General features: G+C 44.4%; 1 protein-coding gene across 1 annotated transcript in view; it reads right to left on the bottom strand.

Annotated features, from left to right (window-relative positions):
• MRPS28 (mitochondrial ribosomal protein S28) overlaps positions 1–17,256 on the bottom strand; it is a 77,206-nt gene extending 59,950 nt beyond the window's left edge. Inside the window, exon 1 of the mRNA XM_084849249.1 lies at positions 17,052–17,256. Coding sequence (XP_084705375.1) covers positions 17,052–17,213 — 162 coding nt within the window. The 5' untranslated portion in view covers positions 17,214–17,256. The remainder of the gene's footprint in view (positions 1–17,051) is intronic.
• Positions 17,257–18,044: the final 788 nt, after the last annotated feature.

Here is an 18,044-nt window from a genome sequence, read left to right as displayed (position 1 = left end):
CAGCTGTAATTCAAGGGGTTTGACAAAAGTGGGGCACTAGCCATTCAGGAAGGACAGCCAGTGGCATACACACACACCCATCGTTGGTGGCTCATACGTAATGGAACAAACCAACATCATTTCAAACTTAAGGACTGCCTTTACTGCCTGGATGAAAATCCTTTGCAGTCAATGACTGCCTGAAGTCTGGAACCCATGGACATGACCAAATGCTGAGTTCCCTCCCTCGAGATGTTTTGCCCGGCCTTTACTGCAGCTGCCTTCAGCTGCTGCTTGTTTGTGGGTCTTTCCGCCTTCAGTCTTGTCTCCAGTAAGTGAAAAGCATGCTCGATTGGATGGAGATCAGGTGACTGACTTGGCCATTGAAGAGCATCCCACTTCTTTGCCTTGACAAACTCTTGGGTAGCTTTTGCTGTATGTTTTGGGTCATCATCCATCTGCAATATGAAGCAGCGTCCTCTCAGTTTGGCAGCATTCAGCTGAATCTGAGCAGAAAGTATAGCCCTATACACTGCAGAATTCATCCTGCTGCTTTTATCAGCAGTCAGGTCATCAATAAACACCAGTGACCTGGTTCCACTGGCTGCCATACATGCCCATGCCATAACACTGCCTCCACCATGTTTGACAGGTGATGTGGTATGCTTTGGATCATGAGCTGTTCCTTTCCTTCTCCATACTTTTCTCTTTCCATCATCCTGGTACAAGTTAATCTTGGTTTCATCAGTCCAAAGAACCTTATTCCAGAACTGGGCAGGCTTTTTTAGGTGTTTGCTGGGGAAGGCTAATCTGGCCTGTCTGTTCTTGAGCATTACCAGTGGTTTGCACCTTGTTGTGAAGCCTCTGTATTTACATTCATAAAGTTGTCTCTTGACTGCAGATGTTGACAATGACATGCCTACCTCCTCAAGAGCGTTCTTGACTGGGCTAGATGTTGTGAAAGGGTTTCTCTTCACCATGAGCAGAATTCTGCGGTCATCCACTTTTGTTGTCTTCCGTGGTCTGCCAGGCCTTTTGCTGTTGCTGAGCTTGCCAGTTAATTCCTTCTTTTTCAGGATGTTCCAAACTGTTGTGTTGGCCACTCCCACTGTTTTTGCTATCTCTCTGATGGGTTTATTTTGTTTCCTCAGCCTAATGATGGCCTCCTTCACCTCGCATGGACACCTCTTTGGACCTCATGTTGGGAGTTCCCGTGAACAGCTACCAAATGCAAACGTAACACTCAGAACCACCTCCAGGCCTTTTATCTGCTTGATTGGTCATGGGGTACCCAGAAAACAGGCCACCCCTGGCCATGCAGCTGCTTGTCAGCCGTTCATTCCATTACTTATAAGCCACCAATGATGGGTATGTGTGTATGCCACTGGCTGTCCTTCCTGAATGGTTAGTGCCCCACTTTTGTCAAACCCCTTGAATTACAGCTGAAAGTCCTGACTTCGCTCCCATCTGGGTGTGTTTCCTTTCAACTTCAATGTGGTGGTGTACAGAGGCCAATTGCCAAAACAGTTATCCTTGTTCCAATATTTCTGGCCCTGACTGTATTATGTCCACAGCATTCCCACAGTCCACAAGGTTACCTGATCAAAAAATAAGATCAGATTCATCTGGCAGGATTTGTTCTTGACAAATCCATGTTGGCTTCGAGTAATCACTGCATTGTTTTTAAGGTGCTTATAGATGGATTGCTTTATCATCTGCTCCAGAATTTTCCCAGGGATTGATGTCAGACTGACTGGCTTCTCTTTTTGTCCTTTTTGAAGATAGGGGCAACATCAGCCCTCCTCCAGTCATCTGGCACTTCACCTGTCCTCAGTGATTTCTCAAAGAGAGAATAGACAGTGGTTCTGAGAGTTGTTCTGCCAGTTCCTTTATTACTCTCGGATGCAGTTCATCTGGCCCTGGAGATTTGAACTCATTCAAAGTCATTAGGTGTTCCTTGACCATATGCCTATCAATCTCAAGCTGCAATTCTGCCCCTTCAGCCTGCACTTCGCCTTTTCCAGGGAGGTCATAGACCCTCTTTCAGGAGAAGACTGAGCTGAAGTAGGAATTAAGCACTTCTGCCTTTTCTTTATCATTCGTTATTGTTTTGCCATCCTCATTGAATAGCTGAACCACCATTTCTGTCCTGTCTTTTACTATGCATTTATCGGAAGAAAGCCTTTTTGTTGCTTCTAGCCTCCCTCGCTAATCTCAGCTCATTCTCAGATTTAGCCTTCCTGTCGCCATTCCCACAATTCTGTGCTACCTGCCTGTACTCTTCCTTTGTAGCTGGGCCTTCCTTCCACTTCCTTTCTTGTTTTCAGGCCATCTCTAAGCTTTTTGTGAAGCCACATTGGCTTCTTCTGTTGTCTTCCACCTTTTTGTCTTGCTGGAATTGTTTGTAATTGTGCCTTCAGAATTTCCTTTTTTAAAAACTCCCACCCATCTTGGACTCCTTTTCTCATTAGAGTGGCTTGCCGTGGGACCTTACTTATCATTGTTCTGAGTTTATTAAAATTGGGTTTCCTAAAATCCAGGGTACACATTTGGCTACACTTGGCTTTTGCTACCTTTAGAAACAAGAACTCAAGTATAACATGGTCACTTTCCCCCAGGGTTCCTGTAACTGCTACTTTATCCACTACTTTATGCTACTTTATCCTTCATCTCTGCTGCTTAGGATCAAGTCAAGGATAACTGATCCTCTAGTTCCTTCCTCCACTTCGTGTCGGGGGAAGTTATCAGCAACCCAAATCAGGAATTTCTTGGAGGGGCCATGTTTTGCCGATTTTGACTCCCAACAAATATCAGGGAAACTGAAGTCCCGCATTACTACTACAAGCCATGATGTTTTGGGAATTTCTGCTAACCATGGTCGCTTTGCATGTCATGTGGGGAGAGAAAACCACGTTCTCCATGGTTAGTAAGCCACCCCCGCTAGCCACGACCCTGCAGAAGTCTTAAGGGCCCCCAGAGTTGCTTACCGTATCATCTGGCGGGCTCTGGAGGCCTTCCAGGCTGCATCCACAGAGTCTGATGGCTAGAGCATCTGCCACTGCAGTGACACTCTAGCCTCCATAGACTTTCTCTATGGTCACATGGCCATTTTGGCCACCGTGAGGCTTTTCATGCAGCAGAGGATGTTGGGATGCACGCTACCCACTCCAGTAAGATCGCCAGGTAACTATGGAAGGAGAGGTTAGCAGAACTGCGTGGCACTATGCGGTTCCCAGTTGTGTGACAGGCCCGCATGTTATTTTGCTACACACACACACACACACACTGTAGTGACCCTAACCACCCTCCCCCTGGGCACATCTGAACAGGCCCACAGTCTCATAAGAATAAATTAGTGGTTCAGTCACACTCACACACATTGAATTAAATACCAATCAAACATGGACATTCATCTCAGTTTTTCATCTCATGAGAATGGCTCTGTCTAGCCTAACTACCAGCTTTTGCTTCTCAAAAGTTCTGGGCTTTCAGTTTCTGTGCAAAGACAAAGGCTGGATAGGATCGCTGTCATTCTGTGTGGTGTGGTGGTAGAGCTGAACCAAAGAGCTTAGTCAAAGGACTTAGGCAATGTACTTAGTTAAGTGAGAAAGACAATACAGTGGGATAGATAAAAACTGATCATCTTGAGAAATCAGAAATCAGTTGTTTAAAGGATTTTTAAAATTAAAAAATGTAAATACTGGGCTGGTTTGCATGACATGACAGCCCACCATGCGTTATTTAACCCACAGTGAGGCTGTGTTGCATGCGGCCACCATTTGGCATATCCAACCACCACTCAGGGGTTGTTGTGTCATGTGAATCCTGTGAGCATGAGTTATGCAAGCGTTAAGCAACTCTCGCATAACCCTAGGACAGACCATGGGTTATGCGAGAGTCATTGAACCTTCACATGACCCACACTAGGCGGGTTCACACAAGACAACAACTCTCGCGCGGTGTCATGCAAAGCAGGTCATTATGTTTTTCATTTCCTACTTTGTTTTTTTGAGGGTGAGGCTCGGCCCAGACAGGGTTAAGCAGAAAGGAGCCAAACTGGAAAGCAAAAAAAGACAAACTTGTCAAGTTTCATTTTCCTGTGTTCCCAGCCTTAGGCTAAGTATGGAATGCAAACTCATTGAAAATAATATCTTAAAGACATTCCCTCTAAAAGTAAAAGAAAATAAAATGCAAACATGCAAAATATACACAGTGAGACAAAGAGATGCAAACCCTGCTTGTAAGAATGAAAGAATATAAATAATACTCTATTTAGTTGTAATTAACGTGGTTTAGTGGTCACATTTGCATCAGGAAATATACGAAAAACTTTCAGTGGGAAACCTGATTTAAATCACTGATTTAAATTAACCTTATTTCTTGCAGATTTAAATCATGATTTAAACCACTGATTTAAATTGCCTTGATTTAAATGAATCTACACTATAAAATACAGAAATACAGAGTATTTGTGAACCGCCTAGAGAGCTTCGGCTATTGGGCAGTATAGAAATGAAATAAATAAATAAAACACTGCCCACTATCCTGACAATTCTATGTATCTATTCATGGTGAGAAATCTAATAGCTAAAACAAGGAACAACCTAAAAGAGCATCAGCAATAAAACTTAGCAAGTAGCTAGAGTACAGTATATAAAAATAAGTATTCTAAATCAACAAACTATTTGAAACTTCAACATCTACTGTATCTTACATAGAAAAATCAAAAGTAAAGAGATCTAGCATAATGAAGAAGTAACTCTACAAACTTGCGCTTTTAAAAGATTAGCAAGTACACCATCGGTAATATCATCTACCAATAATAGGGCAAATCCCATTCCTAAATGAACCATCAGTAGGAAGTAATTGGTGCAACACAAACTTCATTGGCAGAAATCTTAATTATCAATTGTTTTAATTACTGACCAGAGCAAGAGTCAGGAATCAGGGGGTGGGGAGTACACTGCCAATTTGCACACATACATATGCATGCTCACACTGGCCACATTTTGACAATCATTTTTCAGCTTAATAAACCAAGATAAACAAGCCTTTTGCATGTGCACACAGTCCCTTTGCTTCTCCCTTCACGGTATGAGCAAACCAGGAAGTTTCTAACCATTATTAATGAGTATCCTCTCCAAACATGTATGTAGGGATATGCACAGAGATATACACATCTGATGCTGGGAAGGATTGAAGGCAAAAGAAGGGGACAGCAGAGGATGAGATGGCTAGATAGCATCACCGATGCAATGAATATGAACTTGAGCACACTCCGGGAGAGAGCGCAGGACAGGAAGGCCTGGCGTGCTATGGTCCATGGGGTCACGAAGAGTCGGACACAACGACTGAACAACAACAATACACATCTGAAGGGACCTTTTAACATTGGCTGCAGCACATCTTGGCAGATTTGTCCCAATGATTCACATACAAAGGTTTCTTCCAAAAAGGGGGTTATTTTGTTGAACACACAGGAATCAAACATGTACAAAATAATTGCTTTGGGAATTAGTTCATCAGTAATGGGCACTTATATAAACTCCAAGATGGAATTAATCTGTTCATGTACTGCAAAGAGCCTGCACAAACTAAGCATATAAGACAGAAAATATAATGAATACTGGAGACATCCATGCACAGGGTTCGAAAGATGGAGAAATTAGCTCAAAGGCCCACTCAATTTCTAAATCGAGGGCTGGCTGCTGGGCATGGAAGGCTAGGTCACGGACATGCCTGGTGTGTCTGGACTGAAATAGGTTGGACTATACTTCTGGGGTAGCTGAAAGGGTGGGGGCTAGGCAAATCTGGGTTTTAGGGCTTCCTGGGAGAGAGAGAGAGAAGGAAAGAGGCACGCATGAGGAGGTTGGGGAGATAAAGGAAATCTACAGCGGTTTGTCTCTAGCTTGTGGCAAAGCACAGCAGCTAGTCCTTGAGCAAAGTCAGCATGGCTGGACAGAACAGAATGAATGGGGTAACTATACTAAGCACACTCACACCACCTACTTCTTCTTGTCTTCCCCATCAGGAAACAGCTGAGGACTCATAGATGCATTAAAGGCCTTTGTTGGAACATAGACCACTATCTTAAACTGAGTCAGATTGTCAGTGACGACTGGCAGTGGAAACGCTCTCAAAACTCTCCAGAGTTTCAGGCAGTTTTTCCTGCCTTACCTGGAGATGCTGGGGACTGAACCTGGGACCTTCTGTATGCAAAGCACGTGCTCTACCGCTGAGCTATGGCCCCTCCTGAACACTTGTGTGTCAACCTGATTACACCCAAACCTTGATTAAGAGACCCAACTCCTGCACACACTCACATAAGCACATGATAAAGAAAAAGTTATGGCAAAGAAAGCCTTGAAAAAGGCTGCAGATGGGTCACCGCTTCAACTAGAGCAGGTCCTAGGCAGCCAGAATGGGTGTTTTGGGAAGGAAGGTTGACAAGGCTCTCAGACAGAACCCCATCTTCTATGGTTTAAAGTGATTTCAGTTAGGCAGAGAGAGCCAACAGACACAGCCAGGGACACGGGGCTTATTGTGCAAAGAGACACAGGGTACAAAATCTTTGGGAAGGCCAGGAACACTGATCTCAGAACCCTGAGTTCTTACTGTATTTCAACAACAGGCACAAAAGGACAAATACTCTGGACCAAACTTAGACAAAGCTGACAAAAAAGGGGGAGATGACTTTGGTCAGATTGGGCAGTATTCTTAATATGGTGGATTCCTTTCCCCAAATCCTAGTCAGGATTGGATAAATTTAATCAAGGCAGTATCTCTGAGATTGTGGTGCTTGGGGTTGGGAATCTCTGCCCGAATACCATGCTTATCACTAATTTTGTAATGCCTTCGAGGTAGGCAACTCTTTTCCTGCAGAGAATTCGTGCCTAATTCCTGATCGAATCCCTTAATCTAATCACAAGGCATTTCCTTTTGGAGTGGCTTGAGTGAGTTATACTGCTGAATACCTGACTATGTGGCCAGATACTGATGACCGCATGGCACGATCAGTTGTTTTGGCCTCTTCGCCCCTTGCACCTGAAGACATGAGTCCTCAAGGCTTGCCTTTGCTCAGCCTGTGTCAGGTGTCAGCCTGTGCTTCTTAAAGTTATGAGAGGGGCCATAGGTCAGTGTGATAGAGCACATGATTTGCATACAGAAGGTTCCAGGTTCAACTCCCAGCTTCTCCAGGTAGGGTGAGGAAAGAATCCTGTCTGAAACCCTGGAGAGCATCTGCCAGTCAGTGTTGACAATACTGGGCTAGATGAACCACAGGTCTGACTCAGTATAAGGCAGCTTCCTATGTTCCTATGTAAATCACCATCTCACACAAAAAAACAGGGCAGAGTGTCTCACAGGCCTCATGCCAAGCAACCTGGCAATACCATAGTCAACAAACTGTGGTTAATATCTTTGGAACAAGCCAGGACAGCAAATAAACTCTTGTATTCATGCTCACCAATCTCTTTCAAAAGGTAGAACCAGGGAAAAGCAGAAAGGCAGGCAGAGCCTACTTCCATTGTCTTGAGGCAACCTCCTTGCTACTACCAAAATGGCATAATACAGTCCAGCTGAGAATCTCTCCAGTTCATCTCTTCATCACTCCATCTCCCTGTGTGTTTAGTGAGGCATTTTTTCAAAGTTTGGGGGGTCTTTACAGTGAATGTGGGTAGGGATGGAGGAGAAATTCATTCATCCCAAATTTTTATATGATTCTACCCAATTTGCGCCTTCCAACCCTATATGGGAACTCGAATGCACTTGAATGCCGAAATCTACACTTTTCAGAACTTTTCAATGCATTCTGCAACTAAAACATGTGCACAAAATGTATATATTAAACAAAGTTATGCACAAAGATGTATACATTAGGAGATTATGCATGAAAACACCTTATAGTAGGGAAATTTCTTACAATTTATTTATTTATTTATTACATTTCTGTACCACTCCACAGCTGAAGCCCTCTAGGAAAAGTGCATACAAAATAATGCACATATTAGAAGAAACATACGCAAAGGGTATATGAATTCTTGCAAGGAGATTTTTTTGTTCAAATTTGCAAAACCCGTGCAGAAACGGGCTAAAATGAGCTTCTGGGCAGGGAAATGAGAACCTGAAGAAAACCTAGGTCACAGATTCAACCAGTCCTAAATGTGGGGGCTGCTTGCCTATTGTCTTGGCAAAATATTATCCAGATTTCTAACCTGGTACTCTGCAGATACTACTGATTTGAAGGGCTTCTGGAGAATTTGCTATGACCTTCGATAGAGGCAGGGACCAGAAGAATTCCATTCCATTATCCTTCAGTGTCATATTTCTTGGTACAACGTAGTTGTACCTCACAAAGGTACTGGACAGTTTGTACTTCAGACCAGAAAAAAACAAAACTTGTCACTCCCCTTTGCATTCCCCTACTTCTTAAGCCCTACTGCCCAAATATGAAGCCTGCCGCATCTCCCGGCCATAACCCCTTAATTGGAGATCAGTATTGGCAATGCCAGCATTGTGAGCCACAACGACCCCCCACCCATCTCTCTCATTTAAATATACACTATCCTCACAGTAAGGCCATCTAGCTTCTCTGCAGCCAAACGAGCCACAGGCCTAGCCAAATTTTTAATTCACTGCCACATGTGCCCCTGGGAATACTGCTCTACAAGCAAAAGCAAATGATCAGAGTTTATATTAGCTGTACATATACATCACCCTCATAAACACATTAAACAAGGACTCATTATGATTATGAAAACATTTGTATTTTCTTTCAGGACTTTCAACTGATATCTAGCATCTATGCACCAATTACAGAACTAAAGGTTAAAAAATACAATTCTATTGCGACATAACCAGCCCATATAATACATATTCCCATCACTAGCTAAACACCAGCGACACAGCCCAGTAAGTTCTGATGCATTATCAGCTATTGTTAGTGTTATCCCAGCAATTTCACTAAAGTAGTGGTAGAGCCATGCAAGCCCACTTGCAGAACATCAATTGCAGCAACACAGTGAGCATACAGGATGATCCCATTTTGTGCCATCCTGGTCATCAATAAGGCCACTAGAATATAGGAAAGTAATCACAATTCTGTACAAGGCTTTGCTAGTGGTATGGAGACACTGGGACTGGGAACAGAGGGCTGAGTGATTGCCTTTGGGGTTAGCATGCCATTTTAACAGAGACACTAAGTAAGTCCTACACCTACAATCCCCCCCAAAAGGACACGGGATTTCATATATCGCAGGTATCAGATCAGTAAAGAAGGTGAGGTTTTCCCTTTAAGCGTATATAATTGGAACAAATATTTAATCCCAACATTAATGTCAGCAAGTTTATATAGTACTTACTATAATATCTATAGAATTAATGATTATGAATATATATATATGCGAAACAAGCAGCCAGTTAAATGACAAGGTGATGCAACAAACCAAGAGAAAACAAATATTAGCACCATCCTGTTTTATACTAACAAGTACACAGCCTCTCTCATCTCAAACACTGGCATAAATAACTGGGTAAATGAACTAAAAAAAAAAATCCAAAACCACCACCATGTTAGCAGAAAACAATAGCAGAAACTGGTTTTCACCCTAGAAACTACTTGGTGTTTATCTGACAAACACATAGTGCATGATTAGACACATCGTGGTCTGTGAGATAGTAGTGTGCATATGAATTACACATATTTATGTACATAGGTTGAGAGCAAACAAAGTTAATAAGGTGAGAACAGAAGGTAACGAGAATACAAATACATTCAGACTTTTGTACACATACAATGTACGATCTGAATATTTGTTGATGCGTGAAACCCAAAATATCACACAACTACTGAAACACTAGACATAAATACAACACAACTCAGCAGGAGATATGAGAACCACCCCTAATCCTTGTCAATATTGCTTCACAACTAGTAGCGTGAGGACTTGCAAGTGCTGACAGAAAACAAACAGGAGCTACATAAACTGATAAATTATTCTAGGTCAACACTTCATCTAAATCTGAAGCGCAACTATTCTTGTTCAAACACTAACCATTCAGATGAGTCATCTTAAAATACATTACCAATTTTAATATCCTAGTAATAAAGGCATATCTTTAAGCACTAGAGCTGTGATAAACACAGGCATTTAAGATCGTTTTGCAAAGAATATAAGCCTTTTCTAGATACTTGTAGCTCAGCTTTATGTCATTATTATCACACAAAAGTGTGGTAATACATGCCACTCCTATCACTAAGGCATTCTCTCCACTTGCTGCAACTAAAATTCTCTCTGCAATCAAAGCTCTTGTTCACTCATTATTCTTCGTACTGGGCGGTATGACACAGTGATGTAGTGGTTCCAGGGGCAAGGCCTGAAACAAGAGGAAACACTCTTTTCTGGAAGAGGCCACTTGTGGACCAGAACCGGCAAGACTGGCTGTACATGGAAGAGCCTATTGGATATTGCCCACTGACTACTGAAATATTATTTTGCTTTGTCTTTCTGACTCTTCTCTCAAACATCTTTCCTGTCTAATTCTTCACCTCACATTCTGCTTGTTATAGTCATGGTACATCTGTTTTATGTTCTGTACTTTGCACTGGCTTAGTGTTCAGACATGAACACTATTTTAACCATGGTTTGCTGAACAAGCCAGGATCCAGCTCACAGTTGAAGAAACTGCTATTTGTGTCACATAGCGTTGTTTCCCCATCTCTTCTGAGAATACCCGGCTCCTATTCTGAATGCCTGGGAATGAAGGACTGGCATGGCCTTACCACATCATCAATTTTCTCACCACTGACTAGCAGCCAAAATAGGGTAGGGCACATGAACACTCTCCTTCCTGGATATCTTCAACCACTCCAAGCATTCCCCAAACCAAATGCAGCCCTAAAGCTTACCTCCCTTCCACTATTTCTAGACACGCCCCACTAAGGCATACTGAAATTATTTTTTAACTGTTTCATCCCAACCCTTCTGAACAACACAATCCCTTAGTGCAGAACCTCAGCGATGGGCTTTCAATGAAATTTGCAAGCAGCCCAGAAAACATTATGTGAAAATTATCTGTTTGACACTCAACCATGTACCACTGGTTCTGAGGGAAATCCAGCAAACCCAGATGACTCTTACTCAATTTCTGTCTCAGGAGAGAAACCCAGACCTGTGAATTAGCACCCAGTTCTGCAGCTCTCAGCCATGTAAAATGAACTCTTTCCACAGATGTTTGAACCAACTAACATGAGACTCTATAGCACACCTGAACACAACTGAAGTCGTCACTCAACTTCCTGAGGTCACCATCAGCCATGATATGTAATAAACATTTTTAGACAGAAAAAATAAAGTTTCTCCACATTAGATTTTAGACACACACACACACCCCACATTTGTTATATGTGTGCTGCGGATGAATGCCAGGTCAGCTAATCAGAAAGGTAACATCATTTCTGAGCTTATAGCTGAAGAACATGCCAACCTAGCTTGTGTTACCGAAACCTGGATTCGGAGAAAATGATCTGCGGGTGGGAGAGCCAGTGGTGACTCCTTTGGCATGGACAGATCATTATCTGATCAGTCCTGACCTTCAGGTCACCTGTAACCTCTGCAGGGGTGGGGGACCAAATTTGATGGCCCGCCCCCAGAGACTGATGAACCTGGATGGATTTATGAAGTCTCTTGGGGATTTTCCTGCAGGCTTAGCCAGCGGTCCTGCTGAGGTCCTGGTCACTGCTTGGAATGAGGAGATGACCCGGGCTATTGATATGATCGCTCCCGAACGTCCTTGACCTAGTCGCAGAACTGTATCAGCTCCTTGGTATTCTGAGGAGCCGAGGGCAATGAAATGACTGTGTTGATGATTGGAGCGCAAGTGGCAGAAAACTCGGGAGGAGTATGATCGAACACAGGTAGGAATAAACTTGTGATCTTACTCTGTGGCACTGATGGTGGTGAAGAAATTCTACTTCTCTGCCACCATTGAATCTGCTCAGTGTTGTCCAGCGGAGCTCTTTCATGTGGTTAAAGGCCTCTTGGGTGTAGGCCTTGGAACGCAAGAACTCGAACCCTCAAAGGCCCTCTGTGAACAATTTGCCAGACACTTTTCAGATAAAATTGCTCACATTTGAGCTGACTTGGATGACATTGTTTTGACAGAGTCTGATATGGATGGGGCTGGTGCACCATCTAGTCATGTTCTGGATACCTTTTGGCTTGTGCAACCTGAGCGTGTGGACAAACTGCTTGGAGGACTGAGGCCTACTACTTGCCCTTTAGACCCTTGCCCATCCTGGCTTGTGAAATCTGCCAGAGCTGGGCTGGATATCTGGACCTCGGAGGTGGTAAATGCCTCCTTGAGGGACAGCAAGGTCCCTGCAGCTTTGAAAGAAGCTGTGGTGGGGCCCTTGCTGAAGAAACCAAATTTAGATCCCATGGTTCCAGATAATTACCACTCTGTGTCAAATTTGCCATTCAGGGGCAAGGTGCTAGAGCATGTGGTGTCCTCACAACTCCAAGCCGTTTTGGATGAACCTGATTATCTAGATCCATTCCAATCAGGTTTCAGGCCTGGTTATGGGATGGAAACAGCCTTGGCCACCCTAATTGATGACTTACAGCAGGGAATGGATGGGGGGATGCTACCCTGTTGGTTCTTCAGGACCTCTCAGCAGCTTTCGACAGCAATCATAGTATTCTTCTGGATCGTTTATCTAGATTGGGAGGCAGTTTTAAGTGGTTCCAGTCCTTTCTGGAGGAGTGGTCTCAGAAGGTGGTGCTGGGGGCCTTCAGTTCCACCCCACGGCCATTAGCCTGTGGAGTGCTGCAAGGTTCTATCTTGTCTCCCATGCTTTTTAACATCTACATGAAACCACCGGGGGAATTCATCAGGAGGTTTGGGCTGAAATGTCATCAGTATGTGGATGATACTCAGCTCTACCTCTCGTTTCCATCTGCACATGCCAGGGAGGCTGTGGAACTTTTGAATCAGTGTCTGGAGGGTGTTTTGGGATGGATGAGGGTGAACAAGCTGAAACTTAATCTGACAAGATGGAGGTACTCCAGGTTGGGAAACCAACTACTTCGGCTGGGGCGTTACAACTGGTCTTAGATGGGGTTGCACTCCCTGTAGAAGACCAAGTGCACAGTCTGGGAGTCCGCCGAGCTAACTGGGGAAGCCCAGATGGCTGCGGTGTCCAGGAGTGCTTTTTACCAGCTTAGGCTGGTACACCAACTGCAGCCCTATCTGGAGAGGACGGACCTTGCCTCAGTTATCCACATACTAGTCACGTCCAGGCTGGACTACTGTAATGTGCTATACGTGGGGCTGCCTTTGAAGACAGTTCAGAAACTTCAGCTTGTGCAGAATGTGGCTGCACGAGTATTGGTGGGGGCAAGGCAATTCGATCATATAACGCCTATACTGCGCCAGCTGCACTGGTTACCCATGCGTTTCCAAGCCCAATTCAAAGTCTTGGTTTTGACCTTTAAAGCCTTAAATGGTTTGGGACCAAGTTACTTGAAGGACTGCCTACACCCATATCGGCCTGCCCGCACTTGAAGAACAGAAAGAGAGGCCCTTCTCATTTGCCCACCCGTGAGCGCAGTCAAGTGGGTGAACACACTTGAGAGGGCCTTCTCTGCAGTGGCCCCACATCTTTGGAACAAGCTTTGGAATCAAAGGTCCACCATGCCCCGTCATTGCACACTTTTAAGAAGTCCTTACGAACACATTATTTTACCTTGGCCTTCTACTGATATGACTGTTGCTGTTGCTACTGTTGGTTTTAATTGTTGGCTTTTATTGTTTTTACACTTTTATCACTTTTAATATTTTAACTGTTTTTATGTATTTTATTGCTGTAAGCCACTTTGGGAGGGCTTCTGCCCTGAAAGGTGGCCAAGAAATATTTTAAATAAATAAAATAAATAAATATAACATTTACATTGCTGTTTTCTTTCTCTGCCTCTCTCTCAAGCCCGAGTTACATGATTTCATCGGACAAGACCTGCATTCATAAATTCATTTAACACTGTTGTGCTATCATGGTGGGACTGGACTTCACAGCTGGCTAATAGAAACTAATATTTGGCTACTGATCCCAGCCTTAATTTGTGATGTAACCCCTGTACAAGACTTCCATACTTCACTTCCCCTCCTCTCTTATTGCTGGACCTACTGGTAAGCTAAATACTAAACCCATATCTCATATTATCCTATTGTATTGTATGTATATCCCTATTGTATTATCCTAGAAAATTCCCAGTATTTCATTTATCAGCACCCATTATCACCACCACCCATCACTACAACTCACATTTTAGAGAGGAACAAGTGTCAACGGTGTCGAGAGGCAGTAGTACAAGGGATGAGGACAAACAAATTGAAACTTTGTATGGTATGATGGAAGGACTATTGGTTGGGAAGACAGTTGAAGTTGATGGAAGCCTGCAATCGGTTTTGACCAGGGTTACATTCCCCCTGACAAGCCAGATAAGGTAGTCTGGAGGCAGTCTTGGATGCAGTGCTACCCACAGACGACCTCAGTGGTTAGGGGCGCCTTTTACTAGCTTAGGCTGCTTCACCAACTGCAAAGCTATCTGGAAAAAGTGGACCTGGCCTCAGTTACACAGACACCTAGATTAGACTACTGTAATGTTTTATACTTTAGCTGAACAAAATTCAGCTCCCTGAATGTTTGTAGGGACTACGTGGTTCGATCATATCACACCAAATTTACATTAGTGGCACTGATTACACATTTGTCTCCAAACTCAATTTAAACCCACTGGTATAAACTTCTAAAGCCATGAACGGTTTGGAACCAAGTTATTTCGACTGCCTACACCTATATGAAGATGGGTCTCAGAGTCCAGCTCTTGGGCCCACCACTAAGGTTGATCAGATTAGTACATACCATGGACAGTGCCTTTTCAATGGTGGTCCTATGCTTGTCAAATTCCCTCTTGTGTAAATTCCACCTGGTCCCCTCTCATGGCCTCTAACCATAACTTAAACACCTTTTTATTCTGCCAAACTTTTTACTGGTTTTTTGGTGTCAACCATATATGATTTTATCTGATGCTGGTTTTATTAATCAATTGTTTTATTTTTAACATTTTTATTGTAAGCCATCTTGTGTGGGCTTACCCTAAAAAGCAGGGTACAAATATATTAAATAAAAGTCCAATAATATGGCTAAGAGCACTTGAGAGTTCAGTGAACAATCCTGGTTCTCAGACACCATTTGCTCTAGCAGTGAGCACACACTTCTACTTTAAAAAAAGAACCTGTCATTGGTGTGGTAAGATCCATACACATCCTCTATTAAATCAACATTTTAAAGCATGCTAACTTTCAACTACTAATCAAATAGTTCAGAGAGGCCATGCAAGTATCCTCTCTCATGCCCATAGTCTGACAGTTTTTCCATCATCAATAGTCAAGTCATAATTTAAGTTTTATCCCCTCGGATACTGAAGACTTGGAATTGGCTACATTAAGAGAACAACTTCCACCTCCCAAAATACTAGTAAAGGTACCATAATTAGGTCAAGAGCACTTGAAATAAAGAGGAGCAAAGATACCAGTATTTCCACAATTCTAACTCCTAGCTATTTCCCCCCAAATTACAAGGTAGGAAATCTACTCCTCTGTGTTTAGTGGAACAAAGTTATCCTAGATCACACTCAGAGAAGGGAGCAAAGGTATAGCCTAACCTCATCTTATCAGCCTCATGAAAATTGTATAAATACTGTGGAAGACACTGGGAGGTACACGTAGTACAGCACCTTTCCATGTAGTTGCACCTTTCCATGTAGTTGCTGGAGCTCTCTTGCCTCTCCAGTGATGAGAAATGGCAGCACTGTGCAAAGCATTGCCATGGAGTTTACCTGATGGAGGAGCTTTTCAAGGAAACAGCTTGAGTGCTAGGGCTCTCTCTAGCCACAAAAAAGGAACATTTATATCACATATAGTTATGGCTGCTTGTGAAAAGTATTCCTCTGTTTGTTGTTCAGTCATTAAGTCGTGTCTGACTCTTCGTGACCCCATGCACCATAGCACGCCAGGCCTTCCTGTCCTCCGCTCTCTCCCGGAGTGTGCTCAAGTTCATATTCATTGCATCGGTGATGCTATCTAGCCATCTCATCCTCTGCCATCCCCTTCTCCTTTTGCCTTCAATCTTGCCCAGCATCAGGGTCTTTTCCAGGGAGTTTTCCTCTGTTACTGTGGCTTATATCCTAACAACAGTGATTGCCATTGTGAGGGTATTCAGATTATCGTTCATATCACTCCTTTCATATCAAGAACTGCAACATATGGGGCAGGATGGGTGGTAATTTCCCCCCAATCCCTCTAGGGTAAGTAAAAAAGAAAAACCACCCTAGTCACATTAGGACACTCTACACAAACAGCTAAGGCTACAATCCTATGCACCCTTACCTGGGAGTGAGACCCATTGAGCATAATGGGGCTTATTTCCAAGCAAACATACATAGGCTCAGGTAGTCAGGATTGGAAACGAGAGCCCAATATGTTCAATGAACTTGCCTCTCAAAAAGCACACAAAAGTTGGCAAACTAAGGCTGCAATCCTGTGTACATCTACCTGGGAGCAATTTACCCCACTGAATTCTTTAGGGCTAACCCCCAAGTAAAAATATATAGGACCCATCTGTCAGTCTCAGAAACTGTTCCGAGTGCTGATACTCAGTCTTGGAAAATTTCAAATCATGTAATAATAATACAGCCCAGCCTCACAGATATGAGACTGAAAGCCCTCGGGCAAAAAAAAAAAAAAGTACTCCTGTTACTGCAATTCACTTATTATATTTCTCTACCGCCCCATAACCGAAGCTCTCTGGGCGGTTCACAAAAATGGGATCTTACACCCTAGTAACACCACCCCCAGTGGGAAGGGAATTAGGAAGGGAGCATCCCACGGCGCACTCCACCAACGCGTCCGGCAGGAGGGCCGGCCTCGCCGCCCTCCACCCCGGAAGAACCCCCGAGTCACACTGAAAGGAAACGGGGGAGGGCGAGAAGGATGCACGCCGCGCGCAACCGCACCTCGCCTCCGCCGTCGCTGCCGCTTCCTCCCAGGCCCGAAAGGGCTCGGCGCCGCCAGCCGCGCGTCGTTCCTGGGGCCTGCTGGAGGACGCGCGTCCCTGCCAAGCCCGCTCCCCGGTGTAAACGTCGCGCCGCTGCGACTACAATAGGAGCAGCTGCCATGACAAAACCCTGCCCTGCTGCTCCTTCCCTTCGGCCAAACTCCGCCCACGCCGGAAACGGTCACTCGTTACGCCCACCCTAACAGAAAAACCATAGAGGTAGAAAGGCTTATAGGCCTGCTTTTAGACTATGGATATAACCCCGTCCGCGTTTTGCCTCTATGATATACACCGGAAGGCTCTCGGGCGTCACGGCCTAGAAGACTCGGGCCGTACAGAATCCGTTTCATTTTCGTTCCCCCCTCCACGTAGTACGTTGGCAACCAACGGCTTGCCTTTTCCGCTCGTGCCGACGTTCTTTCCCTCACCTGGCATTATCACGTGACTACCATCTCACGGTCCGGAAAGAAACGAACCGGCTCGGCGCCGAGCGCCTTAACGGTGTTAAGACGAGAGAGTCGCGCATGCGCTTAGGCAGCACGCCTTCCTGCAGTTACGCAACTGTATCCATTCGCTGAGTGTGGAAATGAGACACACACGTACGTGCACACAGGAGGGAGGCAGCAGCAGGGTTGGGAGAGGCCCAGAGTTTGCAAAAATGCCCCTCTATGGGGTGGGAACAAAAGACCCCAATCAGGACCAAGCGTGCTCAGTAACCACAAAATGGTGGCCCACCTGGGGATAGGGAAACAAAACAAAGTGGGTAGTAAAATGGAGTGTCCTGGAAAAGGCACCTTTGACTGACTGGCACCCTCAACAGGAGCACTCCACATTGCAACATTTTGTTTCCACTTTAAGGGCGCAACCCTATGGCCGCTAGTCAGAGGCTAGACGCCCATAGGATAGGCCGGTTCCTGGAGAGCTGACCCCCCCCCCCCCACTGCCTCGCAGG

Source organism: Heloderma suspectum, chromosome 4, assembly GCF_057233095.1.
Source record: "Heloderma suspectum isolate Gila_16-S chromosome 4, 16-S_ref, whole genome shotgun sequence".
NCBI classification, from domain to species: Eukaryota; Metazoa; Chordata; class Lepidosauria; order Squamata; family Helodermatidae; genus Heloderma; species Heloderma suspectum.
The sequence above is the reverse complement of the archived record's forward strand: the minus strand, read 5'-3'. Positions and strand labels throughout refer to the sequence as shown.